At 38.2% G+C, this 20,438-nt stretch overlaps 1 protein-coding gene across 1 annotated transcript in view; it reads right to left on the bottom strand.

Annotated features, from left to right (window-relative positions):
- Positions 1–6,416: 6,416 nt before the first annotated feature.
- The window catches only part of SH3GL2 (SH3 domain containing GRB2 like 2, endophilin A1), a 94,146-nt gene continuing 80,124 nt past the window's right edge, over positions 6,417–20,438 (bottom strand). Inside the window, exons 4-9 of the mRNA XM_008630849.2 lie at positions 18,237–18,380; positions 16,258–16,391; positions 15,044–15,202; positions 13,538–13,641; positions 10,316–10,446; positions 6,417–7,901 (exon numbers count right to left, since the gene is read on the bottom strand). Coding sequence (XP_008629071.2) covers positions 7,702–7,901; positions 10,316–10,446; positions 13,538–13,641; positions 15,044–15,202; positions 16,258–16,391; positions 18,237–18,380 — 872 coding nt within the window. The 3' untranslated portion in view covers positions 6,417–7,701. The remainder of the gene's footprint in view (positions 7,902–10,315; positions 10,447–13,537; positions 13,642–15,043; positions 15,203–16,257; positions 16,392–18,236; positions 18,381–20,438) is intronic.

Genomic DNA, 20,438 nt, shown 5'->3' with positions numbered 1-20,438 from the left:
TGAGGTTGTGGTGAAATGATCTATGATGTCCTATACCTCTGGAAGCTTACTCATTTTTAACAGCTATCTCAGCTTTACACATAGCTGAGATAGCAGTTCTGCTCTTTTGTATTGGACATTGTGGTGTACCGGGCTTTTTATCCTCTTGATCAGAAGTGTTAAAATGATACCATAAACATTCCAGCTGCCTTCTATTAAATTTATATCTGTAGTTCGTTCTGCTCCTGGAAGACAACACTAAAGCACCTGCTTACAGGAGTTGCAGAAACTGATGTGCTGCCTTAGCACTACTCTTCCCTGTACCTCACTCATCCCAGAGGAACTGGGTACACCATTTGATGAGAAAATCACTGTAGAATTGATGGTGATGCATCTGCGGCTTCCTTTAGACATCACCACTGATGTGTGCTGATGTCTATCATCATTCTGTATCTTTTCCTTGTGGTTCAAGTTTGCATTACAGTAACTGGAGCTGCTTACAAGCCATTACGGCCTACTGCAAGAAGATTGTGAGCGGCCACCTTTCATCTCATGCTGAAGAAGTAAATTATGCTTGCAAGGTTTTCCATTTATGACTGTTTTTGTGCAGTTTTTTTCTAGAAGCACCTCTGATTATATTTCACTTACAGGCTAAAATCAGAGAAATTTCAGAAATACACATCCTATCTCTAGAAGAATAGAAAAGAAATAAAATTCCTCCCTCTTTTTCTTGCTCTGCTGTTCCCTTATGATTCAGGAAATAAATTAATTTTCCAGTATCACCTGAAAATTCAGCAATAAGAGAGGATGGTTCTGGTGAAACTTCCTCCTAGCAGTTTGAACTTCCTTTCTTCCTCTTCTAAAGCTAAGAAGCCCTTGTTCATCCTGCAACCCCATATATGGGCTGAAGCTTCAGGCATATGATACCTCCTAAATTCCTACCCAGGATCTTCTGGGTTTCTTCCTATTCTTGTGATCTGTAGAAGATCCAGGCAGATGGAGATATGAAATGTTTGACTGGGACTGCCCAGCTAGATTAAGTGCTACAATTTTTGATCAGCATTTTCATTTTAGATGTGTTGACAATCAAATCAAACAACAGATCTCAACATAAATCAAGAAAATTTAATTGCATACTGCACTGAGTTCTACTTGCAGTACTGGCAGAGGATTATCTAGCTTGTCAGTTGGAAAGGGTCACAGACGAGTTTTGCCAGGCTTTCACTGCTTCTGAGTAATAAATACAAATACTTGAGGAACTTTACAAACAAAATCTGTGATGTCAGTTGGACTAAATGAAAACTCAATGGGCACTTCAAGAAACCAAACTTTAAATATAGGCACTTCAAATGCATGTTAAATGTTTGAAACTTTGCCAAGGTATTTGTGGAATTCTTGTTATGCAATCAAATCAGTGCAATTATGCAAGTTGTGTGTTGTCACATCCACCATTAGATGCCTCAGTACCCCTCAAATTCTTCATACAGTCAGCCATTATAGCTGTTCCAGCCACACAGGGTCATAATGCATAGCATATGCCAGCTAACTTTTACACTGCTATGATTTTACTATTTCCAGCAGAAACTAAGGATGTTCTACCTCTCTTAAAAAAAAAAAAAATTGGGAAATCTGCACCTCCAGCTTGTATATGTTCAAGACTTAACTGGACATGGCCCTGAGCATCATTGTCTAATCATACCTTCTCTGAGAAGGAGGTTGAATCAGACTCTACAAATCTAAATTTTTCCTTGGTTCTATGAAAATTTGTTTCACCAGCTAACATGAAAATAGATGACCGATTTATGATGTTCAATATTTAAGAATCTTGCCATCATTTAAGCATCAAAGTGGTTTAGGATATTATGGTGCCTATAGGATATAGGCAAATGCTACAGAGATAGATACAATTTATTATAGTCCTGTGGTATAACATTCTCTGAGGTTTTATATCATAATTGTCAAGCTGACAAACTATGTTAGACCAGGGGAGAGTGAGGTAGATGGAACACTGGCTGAATGGCTGGGCCCAGACAGTTGTGCTCAGTGGCACAATGACCTGACATGAATGGTGTGCACCAGTGACTAATAGTGGGTCCAATCGTGTTCAGCTTGTTTCTCTTAATTAAAGTAGGGCTGGAAGAGGGTCATGAACATGGCAAGAGGACTGGAGCACATCTTCTACGAGGAAAGGCTGACAGGGTTTGTGTTGTTTGGCTTGGAGAAGAAAGGGCTCTAGGGAGATCTTATTGCAGTCTTTCAGTATATAAGAGACTTATAGAAACGATGGAGAGAGACCTTTTAAAAGGGCCTGTAGTGACAAGGGGGAAGTGGTTTAAACTGAAAGGAAAATTCAAACTGGACATAAGAAAGTAATTGTTTTACAAGGAGGATGGTGAGACACTGGAGCAGATTGCCCAGAGTAGTCTCCTCATCATTGAAAATGTTCAAACTCAGGTGGGACAGGGCTCTCAGCAACTTGATCTAGTGGAAGATGTCCAAGCCCATGGCAGGGTGGGGGCTTGGAGCTAGAAAATCTCTGAAGGGTCCTTCAAAACCAAACCATTCTATGACACTGTGATTTCATTATTAATAGTTTGGAAGATTAAGCACCCCCTATAGCTTTGCAGATACAAAACAGGGAGGAGTGGCTGATACAGAGGGTTGTTTTGGCATCTGGAGGGACCTGGACAGGCTGGAGAAATGGGCTTCATGAAATTCAACAAAGTGAAATACCAAAGCAGATGGTCTTTGTGGTGTGGAAGCACAGCACAGCTAGCAGGGGGCTATAGGAGGTCGCTCTTGCAGCCCATGGAGGGTGGCATTGGTGCTCACCACAGTAGAGAGATGAAATGGGAAATAGCTGTGGGGTGCCAAGTCCAGGGCACTATGCCCATCATCCGGGGATGTGCAGCCCCACAACACCCTGGCAGAGGGTCCTTATTTGAAGCCAGGATTTTTCTCTCTCTCTCTCTCTGTGCATCAGTCCTCCTGTCCTGAGGAAGCCTCTTGCATGACCTTGGAAACCTCTGGTGTGGGAAGAGACAGAGTGACTATGGGGATCATTAGAAATGCTACTAAAACAGCTGTCTTGGTGATGTGCATTACCACTAGTGCCTACTGAAGGATCTTGCTGCCCATGTGGATGCTCTGAGCACAGGACATGCCACAAGTCAATGACTGCTGAGGGACAGGAAATAAGCACTGTTGATGGTGGTTGGATAAATTGCTGAACCCTACAATTTCAGACAGTGACCCAAAGAAGCACCAGTATGTATCTGCAGGTGCTGGGAAAGCAGATCTTGTCAGAGAGTGGCCCAGCCTCTCCTGGAACCTCTCAGCTCAAAGATGAGAAGAGACAGAGGAGCTTGAGCCCCTTTATCTTTCCCTGCATTGTTAGTGCTTCTTTTCAATTCCATGTTTCACGAAAGGTGCAGGGAAAGTGAAAGACACAAGCCCTAAGCACTGCACAAGGGAGTATAAGAAGCATGAGGTTGGCTGCCAGTACCCCACCAAATGAGCTGTGGGCCTGGAGAGGGCTCTCCCTACAAGGAATTCAGCTTGTCCACTGTTTGCCCTAGTGGCACCTGAAAGGGAGATGTTCTTTGTGTGTGTCCCAGAGCTGCCAGATCCTTCAAGAGCCAGCAGCTCTAGGAAGGCATGGCAGAAGTTGCTGTTTCTTTGACTGCTCCACTGTGCTGCATCTCCAAGGAAATACTATTAAACAGCTTAGAAATTATCTGTACATTACAGTGCACAGCAAGAATATGTGTGACAAAGCTGTTCCCATCTTTGACAACACATTAGACCAAATGGCAAGGAAAGACAGCAAAGTCTTCTGGAAATTTCAATCTGTGCTTGAACTACCAGAGTGCTGAAAGTTTCAAAATAATAAAATAATAATTACAGAACATTCTAGACATTCTGAGCTTAAGTCTAGGATGACCTACTGTGCTTTACAGAAAATTAAACATGTGTGTAGAATGTACTCACTTTTAAACAAGTGTATATGCCCAAATTCACGACCTCCTTTGCCTATCGCAAAGTCAGCCTACTCCTGTGCTGGGAAGAAGGCCCATTTCCACTGACCTACATGCCTTCATGAGATAAGAGAAGCTTAGGATACATTCTGAAGTGGAACTATTACTCAGCATAGGAGTGGCCATAAAGATATGCGAGACCTGGAAGTGTGAAACCAGAAAAGAAGTCCTCATTGCAGTTTTCAAGTCTTGTCAAGGTAGTTCGTGTAGGAAAAGCAGTATGACTATCTTCAAAGGGAGAATTGTCTGTAAGCCAGATTCAAACACAAAATTCCAGATGTCACTACCATCTTTCTTTCTGGAAGGAAGAAGATATTTTAAAAGAAGAGAAACCCCACATTTTCAATCACTTCTTTATTTAGATGGAGAACTGTTCAGGGAACTGTTGGAGTACTTTGTTATATTTTTCAGAAAGATTCACTCTGCAATAAATAAAGAAGGCTAAGAAGGTAAAAGCTTCAAGAAAGCTTACAGTTCAACAGAAAAAAGAAACCAACATCAAACATAAAGCATTTAGCTCTATTTGGCAATTGATAGCTCAGTGCTGGCAGACTTCCTAATTTCCTCTGTGAGGAGCAGTTCTGCAGCCAAGTTTGGTAATTAGGAACCCATGTCATATTTTTAAAATATTTCTGAAAACATACACCTTAGGAAGCAGGATGACAGAAGTTGTAAGTCTCCCAGTGAAAAAAGATTATATCCATCAACAACATATCTCATGTGATTCTAGAATGAAAGAGTCACAGAGCTCCATAGGCAAAGTTTTGAACTACCTGATGTGGAAAAGCAAACACCCTCCTGCTTTGTTTTGGATCACCCTCTTTATCCTTGTACTGAAGGTTTAGATGCAAACTTTTGTCAGCCCTGGTAATCCCTCTCTTGCCAAGTCAGACTTTGATCTTACCACCTCAGGAACAAAGCATTCTTTGGGTATTACCTGCAGGAGACACAGAACAGAGCAATAAGGAAGTGCCAATAACTGTGCAACATGTCAAGACCAGGCCCATGTCATCATGATGACTATTCTGTGCAATCTTTCTGGTCCCATTTGTTGAAAGACACCACACTTCCCTAAACCTTAAAAACTAGGGCCCCTCAGCAGGGTGGGACAGCACGGCATGCCAACAGTCCTTTTGCTCTAAATCAGGTAAATTTATCTCTGAGGTTGTTGCCCTGTGGTTGTATGCTCTCCACAAATGTTACAGAATAATAATCTGACAAAACAGAGATGTGCCAGTGCACTACTTGTGACTTCCAGGTCTTGATAATTAATGTAGTTAATTGTTCTGTAACTGTTTATAATAATACTGACTAATAGTAACTGTAGTATGGCACCATTAATGCATCTGTATAAAGTTTCAAGTCCATTGAGTTTGAAACAGATTTCTCCCAATCACTGACAGAAACTTCCTTAGAGGCCAGTCATTGGATTTAGGACGAATTGTAATAAAAAGTTACAGGAATTTTACCTGTATCTATACTTTTTTTACAGTTTGGGTTAGAAGGGACTGTAAAAGGTCACCTAGTCCAAGACCTCTGCAGTGAGCATCTTCAACTACACCAGGTTGCTCAGACTCCCATCCAGCTTGACGTTGAACTGAGCCTTGAATGAGGCACCATCTCTGAAAGACTCTTCTTCTACTCTGTCAGTCTCTGTCAACATGCACTGGGACATGAACATAGGGCAGAGAGCAGAAGAGGGGAAAAATAAGAGTGAGAATCACTCTTAGCAGAAGGAACACTGAGGTTGAAGAATGATGAGGTGGAGACTGTCCATGACATACCAGCAGATATTCACAATAAGTCCCGTGCTGGACTTACCACTGAAAAAGGGGGAAAAAATGAGGAGGGAAGAGCAGCAGAGAGGAGGTTTTATGGGCATACTGTACACCTACAAATACCCATGCCAGTGAGCTGCTGGTGGGGAGGAGTCAGGAGTGAATTTGAGCTTGGGAACTGGGACAAGAAAGGTGATAGTCTTTTTGTTCTCACTGCACAAAAATACTTGAATTGGTTTAAATTAGTTTTCTTTAAGTCAAGTCTGTTTTGCTTGTGACAATAGCCCTGTTTTTATTTAGAACCATAAAGTTACCAAGTCTTTAAGCTTCATTAGGGAGTTTGTGAACACCAGCATTCTTTGATATGAAATAACCTGTATCTACAAGACTGCATTCTTGTCATTGAGACATTAATTTAATGTGGTCAGTCTTAAGTTCATCCCACTTATGAGGGCCATTATATGCATGAGATTTATTTGACTGAGGTAAAATTATAATGACAAAAAAAGAAGATTTTTCACATTTGCAGGAAATGAGGAAAATGCTTTCTAAAATAAAATTCCTGTTAGCTGAAGTTATCAAAGCAGATTTTAAAGCAACAAAGAAATAATCCACAACATTATTCTAGTTATTCTCTCAGCATTTATTTGAAATAACAATACTTTCCATGATATAGTTTATATGTTAAGCAGTAGGGAATTGTCTTCATTTCACATCATCCAGTATTGAAGTGGCACATTCGAAGCAGCACATTAAACTTCTGATAGAGTCTGTACAATTTAGATAAATAGAACTCTGGATAACTAAACTAACAGAACTTCTGCAACGGTTACCAAAAGAATGCCAAGAAGCTAGGCACAGCACTGTACACACCAAGTGCAGGAAGGAGGAACACAGGAGAACCAACTAAACAGATGGGAAATGTTTTTGCATATACAGCCACATGTCTTTCATTGCTCAACAGAAAAATGACATTTTATTTTGTCCTCATTGAGGAGAGGGTATGCACAAATGATGTTCAAAGAACACGATAGACAGAAACAAATGAAATGAGGGTTGTGTTTGGTTGGTTACTGTATTCCTCAGTGAATGAGTTTACAAAGGATATCTGGTGCTTAAGCAGCAAGGTTTTGTGCCAAGACTTGACAAGAAACATTAAATAAATGCCAGTTTTATTCCCCATCTTGCCCATTTACTGGCATTTTGGTGAGCATGCTAAAAGTTCCTGAAGGGCAAATTCAGGTGGTTTGTGGTCCAACATTTCTACTACAGGAATCCCCATTTGACAGCTTACAGTTTACCTCTGGAGGGAAATAGGCCTTTTAACAATAACTAAGAATATAAAACTTAGCAGAGAGCAGCAGGACACACAGTACAGTGGTTCACTTTCTGAGAAACCAGAGGATCTACACTTATGCTCTCTCTGTGAGAACAGCCAGCCAGTTTGGTTGGAAGATACAATTCTGGTTAGTCAATGTTAGACCTGTGTGAACTGTATCATTAGGAAGGGAAAGATGGAATGGCAAGAACTTTTCCCTCTTCTTATAGAGAACTAAGACTGAAAAGGTACTACGGTGGTGATAGGCATTATCTTCCCACCACCTTCACTTCCTGCTACTTCACTATGAGCTATCTGCTTTGCTTGCCATCATCTTCCCCATTTCATCTCACTAATGGCTCTGGTTACTACCAGGCCAGCACAGTCAATAAACTAATCCACGCTATGCTGGCTCAGAAGATACAACGCATCACCACCACATAGTATGACAACACGTAAACTGAAGATGCTCATTAGGAATTGATAACTCTAACCACTGCAGTTTGCACTTGTAAGGTGTAAGAAGCAGCATTTTGAAAGCAGTGGTACTGACACAACTATCTGTGTCAGAGGTGGTGGATCAGCATTCCTAATTGGGTAATGGAACCAGAATATCAACATAATTGATGGGGAAGAAACCTGACTGGCCATGAAGCATTCCCTCATACCAGTTTTCATCAATCTGGTTAGTGAGGGTAATAATATCACCCTCTTTAAATCCCAGCTCCCCTTCATTCTCTGGTTCGAAGTCATACAGAGCTCGGCAGCATGGCTGATCCATGTGAACACCTGGGAAGAAGAGACACAGAAACAACATGCTTAAAAATCTCAACACTTAAGAGTACCCATTTTACCGCTGTACCTATGAAAGATTTTGCTGTTTCTGGTATTACTCATATTCTGATGACAGTTCTTCAATAATATCTATATTTAGACTGCCAAGCTTCATTAGAAGACAATCATTAGCTTCTGACAGTCTTCAGTTACTTCAAGTGCCTGCTGGTAAAAGTCTGAGAATCCCAAAAACCAAGCTTTAGTGAAGCCCACACCTGAAAGCACAACTATGATCAATTTGGAATCTAATTTTTATCAGTTTATAAAACACAAAAAATTAAGCAAAAGCCCTAATGTATTTCCAGCTTTACTGGCAAAGAGATGCTTTATCTATTTACTTCAGGTAAGTAGTGTAAGGGGTAGCTTAAAACAACAGTGAAGATGTAACTGTGTGTTTGCCCTTTATTTGGAAATTTCAGTGGTACAGCTATACCACTGTATATGCTCCTAATCCTCTGAATTTTAGTATCACGTTTCCAAAGACTTTTATTCCCTATTCCCACAAAATGCTTTAGTGCAGGGCTGTCAGAATAGATTCAGAAAAAGTTTGAAATGGAGAGCTCTCTAATATGCTAGTTCACAAATATCTGACCATAAACTCTTTAGGATGGCTAGTTGATATTATTATAAGTCATTAGTTTGACAATGTTTTCATACATTATATGAAATTAACAAACATCCTCCCTCTGCCCTCTCCCTGAAGTCTCTATAACTTCAAGCCTACGAAATCCAAAATTGTTACTGGTCAAAATGTTTAGGATTTGAGCAGCACTAAGTTATAAGAAATCATATCTCTACCTGAGTTTCCATAGTGAAAGTTATGCACTTCAGTGGTCTGAATGAACCAACACATGCCACTTCACCATAATGATAGTGCTAAGAATACATATTCTACTTCTTCATGTATACAGACTTTAAGATGAGTAAGTTTCAGATTCAAACATTTTGCATATTCATTTTGAACACACACTCTGGGTAGAAGGCCCATGCTTGAGTTATTTTAGGATGAAATTTTTCCATTTCTATAGACCTCAATAGAGCAAGTTTTTCAAATACTAGATTTAATTTATTACATTCTATAGTGAAACCTTATTTCTTTTCTTTACATATCTCTCACAGTGTATTTTGGTTTTTTTGTCATGAGGACAACTGTGCTGACATCAACAAGCCTTACAGCATGTTTGCTATCCTCATTTCTACCAGCTGAAATTTAGAAGAATTAGCAAATAAACTCTTTGAATTAATCACCCCAAACATACATTCAAGAATTTTCAAAGAAGGCATTCCTCTGAAACCAATAAAAACTTCAAAAAAATGAACCCCTATTGAAGAAAATGCTAAACACTGCTCCCTGAAGAGGGAAATATAAATGCTGGAAAGATACATGAACATCAGTCTGCACTGCCTTAGCACAGACAAGTGTTCGTGACGCTACAAAAAAGGAGTGAAGAGAGCTCCAGCATGCAAGACTCAAGCCACATTCATGCACAAGGAATCTCTGTTAAATCCTTCTTGCTAGCATAGTGAGGAGATTGCTAGGAGTTCGCAAGATTGTTTATTTCCAGTTGCCAGTGCCAAATGGAGATACTGTTTCTGTCTAAATGTGGGAGAAAATCAAACATTCACATCAGGATGTGAGGGAAAGAAAGGAAATCCTGACAAAAGATCTAGTGAAAAAAAATCCAGCCTTGCAAGGTGGAATGTGATAGCAATTGTCACTGAGGTAAACTAAGGAATAACTAAGATGGGGATCTGGACAGAGGCTAGCCCTCACCATAACATGGGATAACAGATCATTATTGTGTAAGAAACAAATAATAAGCCTTCCGTGGGATGTGCTGATATTAAATAAACACTTCTTTAAGACAGTAATTGCACACAGTCATACTAAGGCTTAATCTTGCTTGTGCTGCTCCTACTTGGACAAAGAAAATATAGTTTAGTTTTTCTTTTCAGTTATTTTTACTTTCAGCTCTTTGTGTTCTAGTTCCTGGTTTGAAACAGCAGGATATGGTTATGGTGGTCTGGCAGGCCTCAGGTTTCTGCATTTTGATGGAAAACTTTCAATTGTTATCTTGGTTTTCTAAATGCCTATTTTGTAAAGATCTGTATTTCAAGGTAAGCTTCTAGGATAAAGGAAATTTTTGACCAAAAGACCCATTTAAAGCAATGGAGGATCCCTCTCTGTTCTCCTGCCTGAGGATATGAACACTTTACAAAGAAACAACAGTTCAGACATCTCTCTCCTACCCCCATTCTCATTTTCCCTCATGGAAGAACGAATCACCAGAAGAAAGCATGCAACTTCTGCATTGACACAAAATGTCAGACAGAGTTGGTTTTCCTGCTCACATTACTACTGACATTACCTGATGGTTTGGGTGTGGTGGCATGGGATATTCCTCCATTGTGCTGTGTATTGTCACCAGTCGAGAAATCCAGGCTCATACGGGGTTTGGGCTGGTATTCTCGCCTGGGCTGAGATGATGCCTCTTTTATTCTGCCAAAACATGAAGTTAAATGTCAAGAGTTAGTATCTTGTTAGCAGATGAGATGCACTGACTACCTTTATTCCTAGGCTGAAGTTCTCATCCACCAATCATCCATAGTAAACGAGTTCTGTCATTTGGAGTAGTTTTTCTGTTTACAACAGTAGTTTGAATTACGAAAACCAGCTGATGTGAATGTGCCATGAAGTTGTTAATTTTTCATTCCTTTTAGAAACCTAGCACTTTGTCTATCTTCCTTTTGCCTAACAAAAACAAAGAGCTCATAATAAAGGAAAACTTGTTATGTGACTATCAATGCTTAGAAAAGGGGTTTACAAACATCTCTGTCCCAATTTTTAGCATGAATTTTGCCTCTAACTATTCAGTTGATTGATGCCAACTCTTGTCATTTTGTAAGAAGACTCTGTGGGAATGTACTGACTTCATTTGCAGAATTGGTTAATTTGCTATTTGGAATACTTGTTTCACAAAGGGACACAAGTCCAGTCTTCCTGACTCTCAAAATAAGCACTTATTTATCAGTCATTTCAACTTATTCTTCTAATTGAGAAATCTAGAATTTCTAGAGAAGGGTACATTTACAGATTCCAGGGTAAAATCCAAGGAAGGGATGAACAGAATCAGAGCAGCTTATGCAGAACAACTACCACATGTATTTCTAATTCCACATATGAAAGAACATTTCATAAGAGTTTAAAAGACAAGTTGGTTTCTCTGACCTTTTCTATATCTGCCCTAGACTTGCTGTTGGTTGCACATTTTGATTTATCTGTTGAAAAGATCTGCGTCTAACTTAATGACTTTTGATCCTGATAACAAGGTTTTCCTCACCATCCAAAATACTATTATAAGTCAGCCCCCAGAGAGTGCTTTTCTTCCACATTAAAAAAACCAAACCTGGTAAGTAAATTAAAAACTTAAGTAATAGAAGTTGTCAAAATAAATAAAAAGCCTTTGCTGTGTTTCACTCATTAACAAAAGTTACTTTTTCAAGACAGTAAAATTTTTAAGAAATACTTAAACTAGTTCTCTTAATGCTTTCCCGAAAGAAATACCATTTTTTTCAGATTATGAACTACAAGGTGACAGTTACAGTGATTTGCTAGTTTGGAAAACAGCATCCTCATTTCACTTGGTGAAAAAGGGAGTTTAAAATAGTCTTTGCCGACCTTCCAGTTTTTATTAATTTTACTGAAAGTTTCCTGACATTCGCCAACCTCCTAATGTTTCCCAGTTCCTGGAATCATGGTATTTTAAGGAAGTTTATGCCTTTCATTAATGTGCAGAAAAAGAATGAAATTCTTGAGCTTGTACTTCCTGAAGAAAGTCTTGAAGTCTAATCCAAACAGCCCAGAAAAAATAGAAGACAATTGCATTTTTAAGTTTTTCGTAGTTTTTGCAGTCTAACTCATACTTTTTAAAAATTCTTTTGTGAATATTTTACACAGGACAGTGTTAGTAATTATAAGACATTGTCTGTGCCAGAAATCAGCATGAACAGGTTCCATTCACTCTTTTAAAAAAGGTACCTAGAAAATGGGCAGTAGACATCACTGACAGTGAACAGTAACAATTTGCTCAGCTTAAAAGTAAAGCATCATTTATTTTCTGGTCTATATAGTCAAAAAAAACAACCCCCAAGCCCCAGGGATTATGCATTACTTGCTACCTGCCTATCACCAGCAGGGAAAGACTAGTAGCTCGGATAGTAACAGCTCTACATTCCTGACTCATCTCTGGCATGAGCATATCACAGTGCTCAATTTGTGTCCAGTGGTGTGGATGAAGGACGATTTAGCCAGCAGCCTCTTTACAATTAGGCATGCAAAAGATTTACTTCAATTGAATTACCATAGCATTCTGATGAAGGAGCCTTGAAAAGCTAAAACCATTCACAGCTGAAACTTAAAGCAAAAATAGTGACCTGTTAGCAGAAATTTTAAAAGGGCAAAGGATCATCTGAATTGATACAAGAAAAGAAATCTATTGCAGAGAGTGTTATGTTCACTTAATGGCATAATTTATGGACTACAGGATAAACCACCTGTTCCTGAGGAATTTTTAATGCTTCTGTAAAGAATGTGAATTGCAGTATTGTTTTGCAAGTGCTAAAAATTGTTTTGTTAGCTGTTAGACAGTACTGCAAACTGTATCCAGGAGCAGTCAGCTGGAAGCCCATCTACCAAAACAAGTGCTGCTGCTAGTCACAAAGATTTTAAGACTTAGAACTGAATGAGGTTTTCAGGATGCACGCTCTGAGAAAAGCAACACTGACAGACCCAGCAGTATTAGCAACTTGATCTATACTAATGACATCAGAAAACAGCTGCCTTTGCACAGTACATGAACATTATCCCCTCTTGGGAATTATATCCAGCTTTTACTAAGAGTCTTCCTGAACCATATTGGTAGAGAAACCTTTCCTGTATGTTAAAGTTTCGTGAAGAAGGATGTATGTGTGAGAAGCTGATCAATCTGTTTTGATGGAAACAAATATTCTAAAATAAAAATTATTAAACTCTCTTAAAAAAGATATTGCAGGAATTCTGATAGCATATGCAGTTACACAAAAGGGGATGGAAGAGGTCAACTAAGTTAAGTCTTGTATCAAGTTTGATCTGATAATAGGAGGAGTATTAAATAAAGTGGTAGATAATGAGGGTGTCACTACCTAGCTCAGGAAGATCTTCAGGTAGACAAGAATGCAACAAGATGCTCTTTTTCAAAATCAAATTTTAACATCTTCTTTCAGAATAAGCACACTTTGAATACATGCACAAACAGTAAGGAATCCGAAGCTGCGGGTGTCACTGAATTCAGTATTTATAAACACTTACTTTCAGTTAACTCACATTTAACAGCTTTACTGAGCTGATGTGCTTTCCTGAGCTCATACTCAGAAGCAGATGCATCTCCAAAACATTTAAACCTCAGGTTGCAATCGTCTAATGAAATGACCCTTGTTTTCATAAACATAAAAGTACCAAGTTGAGAAAGATAACAGAGTTGCATTCTACTCATAGGTTTTCTACCTCTGTTGAACTAACAAACTGTTCAAGAAACTTACAAAAAGTGCATTACCTATCTTCCAGCTTAGAAGTAACTCGCTGTAGGATCTGTGTGGCCTGCTTGTGGTACTCCAGCTGGGCTTGCACAAGAGCAGAAAGCTGGCTCACTTGTTCAATCTGAGGATTGACATTAAAACATCGGATCTTAGGTGAATACTAACATCTCAGGCAATAGAGAATAAGGACCATGGTCCACTGCAAAGGCAGTTTTACTTATCTCTCTAAAAACTTGAATCATCTTTGTAGTTAGCAGTAAATATTTACATATCAGTCTTTATTCATTACCACGTCTGGTTATGACCTGATCTGGAATGGTAACTGCAACTCTTCTCCGCTGATCATCTCTCCATGGCTGGTATGCATGAAAAGCAGCCTACAGACCTACCACATTCAGCAAACACTATGAAAGTAAAAACGAGACTGTAATGAGAGTATAGTACACCTTCTCCCTCCCTGCCTTTGAAGGGCGCAGAACCACAGGGACTATGGTCATGCTTCTGTTGTATTCTGACCTGTGAAGCAGACCAGAATGGAAAGAGACTATGTACTCTGGGATGCAGAATATTTGTAGTGAAGGCAGAGAGCATTCCACTTCATGAGGGGAAAAAAACACCCAAAACCCCACTTGTGGGCAACACAAGTGCTAGCAGTTTCCATCATGCACAGTGCCTCAATGGTGTAATGTTGCCCAGCACTGTCTGCACACATGGGGATGGATGTTACTACAAGGACTAAAACTACAAACTTGTTATATTTCTTTCATTTCAGTGCAGCTATATTTAATTCCTATGCAAATATTAAGTTCTATAAGCAAATATATTCAGGTTTGTTATAGCTCCTCTACAGCAATCTGATAACAAAATGAGGAGTTAGATAAAGTGTGCACTTAAATCAAGTAATTCACATCAACAGAAATCCTTAATTTTCTTTGGCTACATATTCTACAAGACAGACTTCAGCTGACATGTTATAGAGATGCTTTTTATTGCTTAATTTTACAATTTCAACATTAATTGTAAACAGAACATTAGATAAACCTAGTAAATGCTCAATCCTAGCTAGTCTATAGCAAAACATATTCTGCAGAGTCAGATAGAGACAGACACAGTAACTTTGAGTTTTCTATTCACAACTGCATCTGATTACAACAGACACCATGGGGTTGTGAGTTCATCATTTCTGATATTTACAATCCTCTCAGCAGCTCACACACTTGAGCAAAAGCCTTGGCACAAACCCTACAGCTACAAGTAAGAGTAATTAGCTATATTTACATGATACTAAGAAGAAAGATACTTTGGTTTTGTAATTAAAGCTTTGCAGTTAGGAAGCACAACAACGCTACAGAGGACTTATGTTCTTTAGCTCAGTTATCTATAAAATACCTAAGAAATAGGTCCTACATGAACATGCTGTACATTACTATAGCTTCTGATCCTCTCACTGTGTCCAACAAGGAGGAAAGTGCTTCCACTATCTTTCTAAGACTCTGGTCAAAGATTAACAAAGGTTATCTCACATCCATCTCCAGAAGGTTGAACATGCTTGACTCAGCAATTTCTTTTGATTCATCAAATTTCTCCAGAGCTTGGCGAAGTTCTTCATCAGGGAGCTTGCCCTGTCTTTTCTTCTTGTAATCAAAATCCAGGCGTCGACCCTCCATTTTCTTCAGGTGATGCTAAAAAAACCAAAACACAAATGCAAGCACAGTGTAAAGGATTTTCCCTGTTACTGCATTGTAAGGAGGTAGTCCTGCACACTTGCAGGCATACGCTGTTTGTTGTCTATCAACCCTTCCCCAGAGGAGAGAAACACAGAATAATGAAATAGGTGGATTTATGTATCATTTAAGAAGCAATGATCTAAGTGACAGACCAACTCTAATAAAAGGCCATGCAGAATGGACAACTTCAATTGCCATCTGTATTAAAGATATGCAGGTTTCTTGCTCTTTAATGAAGAATTACCTGAGCACTATGTTTTTTTCCCTAGATGTTCAGGAGAAAATTCTTTTAAAAGCAGAACTTAGTACATTTTTGTCTGTGTGACAGCACTCATAAACAAAGCAACACAGAAAATATTTTTAATAATTTCTACCAGACCACTAAATTATCTTAAGATTTTCTTATACTGAAGATTTTCTAGATTGTTAACTGAGGTAACATTCATGTTTATCTGTTTAGCAGCTGCCACATCCAACTGGCCAAAAGTTAATTCTACCGGCATGACCATGGTTACTTGAGGCGTTTACTTTCTCCCAGAAGAATCAATTTGTCATCGACTGTGATATAACTACCAATTTTCTAAATTACATCAAACAGTCCAAGATATCTTTCATCCACATATATTTAATAGTATTAAAGCCTTACTGAGCTGAGAACAGCAGCTACTTAGGCCAATAAGCATTTGCCATACACTAGAAAATGGAATGTAAACATTGGTACATCTATTTTGTGAAACGAGCTTTCAAATGGTAAGCTTAGAGTACTGTGTTCATGCCTGCATAAGACTGAAAATTCTACCATCCAAAAATGTTCAAATTTTGATCTTTCCCTTTCTAAACCATCAACAAGAGACACAGAATTGAAATGTAAAATTCAAGCCAAAAGAGACAAAAATCAAGTCTCTTCAAACCTGAGTGCCCCATTTTAAACTACACAACTAATAAAAATTCTGAATATATAGACAGTCCACACATTTGGCATTATTAAAATACTGCATTGATGGAAATACCTGTATTTCTCTCAGATCTTTGTCATGGAGATTCTGAAGTGGGTCAATGAAGTTTTGCTTTACTTCCATATCTAAAGAGTCCTTGACTTCAGAAAGCTCCTTCATAGCTTCTCCTACATCAACAAGTGCTGGTCCTGAAAGAAAAGATGCAGTTTTCCTCAAATTAACCTAGTTTTGAATCACCATAGAATGAAGCTGACTCATGGAAACTTCACGGAAAATTCAGTTAGTATTTCATTTTAAGTCTGAAGTTTAGGAAAGAAACAGAGGATGATGCACTATGTGAAAGAGCAATATAGATTTTACACCACTGCAGCCACCAGAGTTCATGCTTTGTAATACAGCTGAATTTGTGGTTCCATGCTGTGTCAAGACAGCTTCCTCCACATCCCTTGTTGTCCATTTATTCCTTACTCTGTTGAAACAAACATGCTGGAAGAGATTTAACTGTATTTTCTCAGTAGTACCATCACTACATTGCATTTAAAATAGTTTTAATTCAAGCCTAAGTCTCCCCGTTTCTATCAGTGAGACTGGTGACAGTATCAAATGTAAAAATTCTTAACAATTTCACAGATTGTTTTTTTTAATGAAAGGTTTTTTTGATGAGACTATAGACTTCATAGTATTACTATATTTGGGAGGTCTACTACATAGACTACTCAAGTGTAGGTGTTTGAAGCTCATAAACTTCAATAACCCTAATTAGCTGCCTTTTGAGATTTCCTCCAGGATTAACTTGAGGGCCACAAAAATTACCATTCTGTTTTACTTCTGCTGCATAAGAAGAAAAGCAAGAAGCTCAAACATACCCTCTTGGTTTGAGGTATAGGTTAGGGATAAAAAAAATCCACTTTGAAGTAGTACGAAGGGTCTGAAAACCAAAAGAGCTTTGTCTCCCAAGCAGTGGATGCCAGCAATGCACTGTGAAATGAGAGAGCCTTCCAGATTTGGACAAAGACTGACAAATAGCCATAATAGCTGCTATTAGTTAAGAATGTGAAAATAATTGCTGTATCTGTTCTGCTGCATGTTAGTGCAGCTATCACAGAATATACAGCAATTTGCAGAAACTAGATTATATTTGTTGATTTTCCTTTTAAAAATATGTTTGAAATTTAGCAAATGAGAGGCAACCCATTAAAAAAAATCAGTAGTATTTAGCACAAATCAAACTACATCTGTCAAGCTAACTAGTGAATTACATAAAACAAGTAAGAAAGTACTTTTTTCCATTCCAAATGTCAAGAAAACAGTTTTATGATGGTTCAAATAGAGGAGTTTCAGTCCAGTTTGAGGGTCCTGTGTGTTGTCATGTAGAAATGGCCACAGAGAAGTCCAAACAAGCCAGAAAGACAAAATATGCTGTTGTGAATGTCATCTTTTTATAACCAGAACTCTACTGCTGAACAAAGTTTTAAGAGTCAGTTTAACATTTGTAACTCAGCTGTAAACTCATTTGGGCTTGGAGGGAGGAGCAATTAACAGATAAGACAGGAGTGTTCACATTGCCTTAAAATGTGGAATTTGGTCAGAAAAAAAGGCCAAAGCCTATTAAAAATCTCTTGGCTTTTATTCCTTGATTGCAATGAAGACGATAACAGTTTAAGGATTCTGAGGGCAAAGAGGCTTTGGTCTGTATATGCATAGACAACAACACAGTTTCTGTACATGGATGTATTTCATCCCAACACAGTCACAGTATCACAATTTATGATAGAGAGCTAAAGCCTATCTGGTTACTGGTACAAATGGAAACAATTTGACTTTCATTTATGAGGAAAAATTCTCTAGTCCAAATCTTCAAAAGATACTCAAAACAGGCCTAGACCAAACTTAAAGTCTGATGAAGCAGAACTCTAATGCTTCTTGCAGAAGTTCTTCCTCTATAAGAGTGCAGCCCTTTAATAGTGAAAGCTATATGAAATTTTACTACCATTTTTATTACATTATCATGGAAAAGGAAGTAAACAAATTACCAAAGTTGCATTCTTCACCAAGTTCTCGGCCAAATTTCAGCATCGCATCTGCCAGCAAGGCTTCTGCTTGAGGGTAGCCTGGTCCCTTTTCCTGGCCTCGAATTTTTGACATAGTGTTGATCATGCTGAGTTTAGCTCTGGAAGCTGAAGAAGGCAAGTGACAGATGTTACAGACATGCTATTGTTTGCCTACACAGGCATAAATGCATTCTTGTGTTTACCTTTATGTGAGTGACTTAAAATGTACTTTAAACCTACATAGGTTTAGGACTAAGCCCTGTTTTTCATTAGTTCTTCTTAGAGCAAAGGAATGAAATGTTGTTGGTCATTACCATTTTTATTTTGTTGGCAGACTAGAGAGGAGTCTCTGTCCTGAACTTCTAAGTCAAAGCTTCCCTTGAAATGACTTGGACAGAAGTAAGCCCAGGAACACTCCCAAGATAGCATGTTTGACACGTGACAGAGAAGAAAATCTTTAACATATTCCAAATTCTTCTTTATCTTAAAATCCCTAGGTACCAGATGGATGCCAGATTGAGCCAGCCTTCCCCTCAAGGGAAAGTTCAGACTAGGTACACTCAAGATCAAACTGTGGTATCCCCCATTTTTTAAATGTCTGAAAGTTTTTCTGTTGTAGAATATTAAAGGCAGCCTATGTCCCCAAACATGATGTGCAGCAACCTTTGCAACACTTTTTGCTTTTTATGGGGATTTAGGGAAACTCCTACTTCAATAAGATTTTCAATTGTACTTTGGCTTGCATTTTACTTCAGACACACAACTGAAGATCAAAAGAAAGGACACAAGTACCATAATTGATGAAAACAAAGACAGCAAACATAAAAGAATTAATTTGTTTGCTGATGTACTTTAGTGAATTTTTGCAACAGCATGTGAATGGCCTGAAGAGAGTGAATTAATTAATGCTGTTTGGCTTCAAATTTTGCCAGCTAATTCGTGTTGTCAGCAATGTGGACTCAGAGCATGTTTCTTAACTACATTATTGTTTGTGCTACTGAAGGACAGCTATGAATATCTCTACCTTCCCCCTTGCAAATGCTTGACTTTATAAGGTGCTCTTAAAAGTTAGTATTTCTGTTTACAAAACATTAGTAGTTCACACTGTTGTGCGCTGATTTCATTGGTCAAAATCCAACCTTGCACACATTATTGCAGCAAAACATAGTATTAGCAGACTGGAGTCAACAAATGTTTTTCATATATTTATTGTAAAAAGTGCATATCAAGAGAGAATTCTTGTTGTTGAGTATGTTTGACTTTGCAGCTTATGTATCTGTTCACACAGAGACAGAGATGGAAACAGACACAGGAAAATCAGGCAAGTCTCACAGTACTTATTTTGCCTGAGAAGCAGCTATGAAAGCACAACATATTTTTAACATTTTTAACATGATTATGTTTTTGTTAGTTTTCCCATTACCCTTCAGTGCCATCAGATTATGCTTGTCAACATCTGAATTTCTTGATGCCTTCTGTTTCTACCCACTAAAAAACAACAGTCAGTTCAGTATAAGAAACTGCATTTTAACAAAGTTAAATGTCATTGAAATGATGGTGGGAATAAGAAAATACAGAAACACAAAAGAAACTAAGGCACAATCAAGATTAGTCAGAGGAATGGAGGCAGCAAGCTGAATTAAATCAGGAACAAATGAGAGTATTTTCAGAAATTAAAGAAAGAAGTGTAAGAGGGAATATAAAAAATGAAGTGGCTATATTTTGGACAGCAAGGTAAGAGTAGAAAGCAAAAGTTAGACAATGAGGCATACTTCTTTTACTGATGTTTCAAAACACCACAGACCCAACTGATCTGTAGTATCACAGTATTATGTTATCCAAGTGTTTTCCAGGCACATCTTACATATCAAGGAATGTGTGCTACATCCCAACTCCTCTTCTTCCTACCAAAACCAGGTAAACTTCTAATCTTTAAAATACTGCTGTTAAATGGTTTCTTTCCTGTTCATGGCTTGTTTTGGTTTGGTTTTTTTTTAATTAAATTCCCTTTGTTTTCCCAATGTAATATTCGTAATTTTTATGAAAGTGAGAAAGAAAATGGGAAATACTGAAAACTGGTATTTTTGGTTACCCATGTAAAAGGTAATATAGTTGTAGGGAGAATTTTAAAGGAGAAAAATTTTTATTTTATTGAAAAAATAAATTACAATTCTTCTCACTCTA

The sequence above is a fragment of the Corvus brachyrhynchos genome, unplaced genomic scaffold, assembly GCF_000691975.1.
Source record: "Corvus brachyrhynchos isolate BGI_N302 unplaced genomic scaffold, ASM69197v1 scaffold93, whole genome shotgun sequence".
In the NCBI taxonomy this organism is placed as follows: domain Eukaryota; kingdom Metazoa; phylum Chordata; class Aves; order Passeriformes; family Corvidae; genus Corvus; species Corvus brachyrhynchos.
Note: the sequence above shows the minus strand (reverse complement) of the source record. Positions and strands in the feature narration are given on the sequence as shown.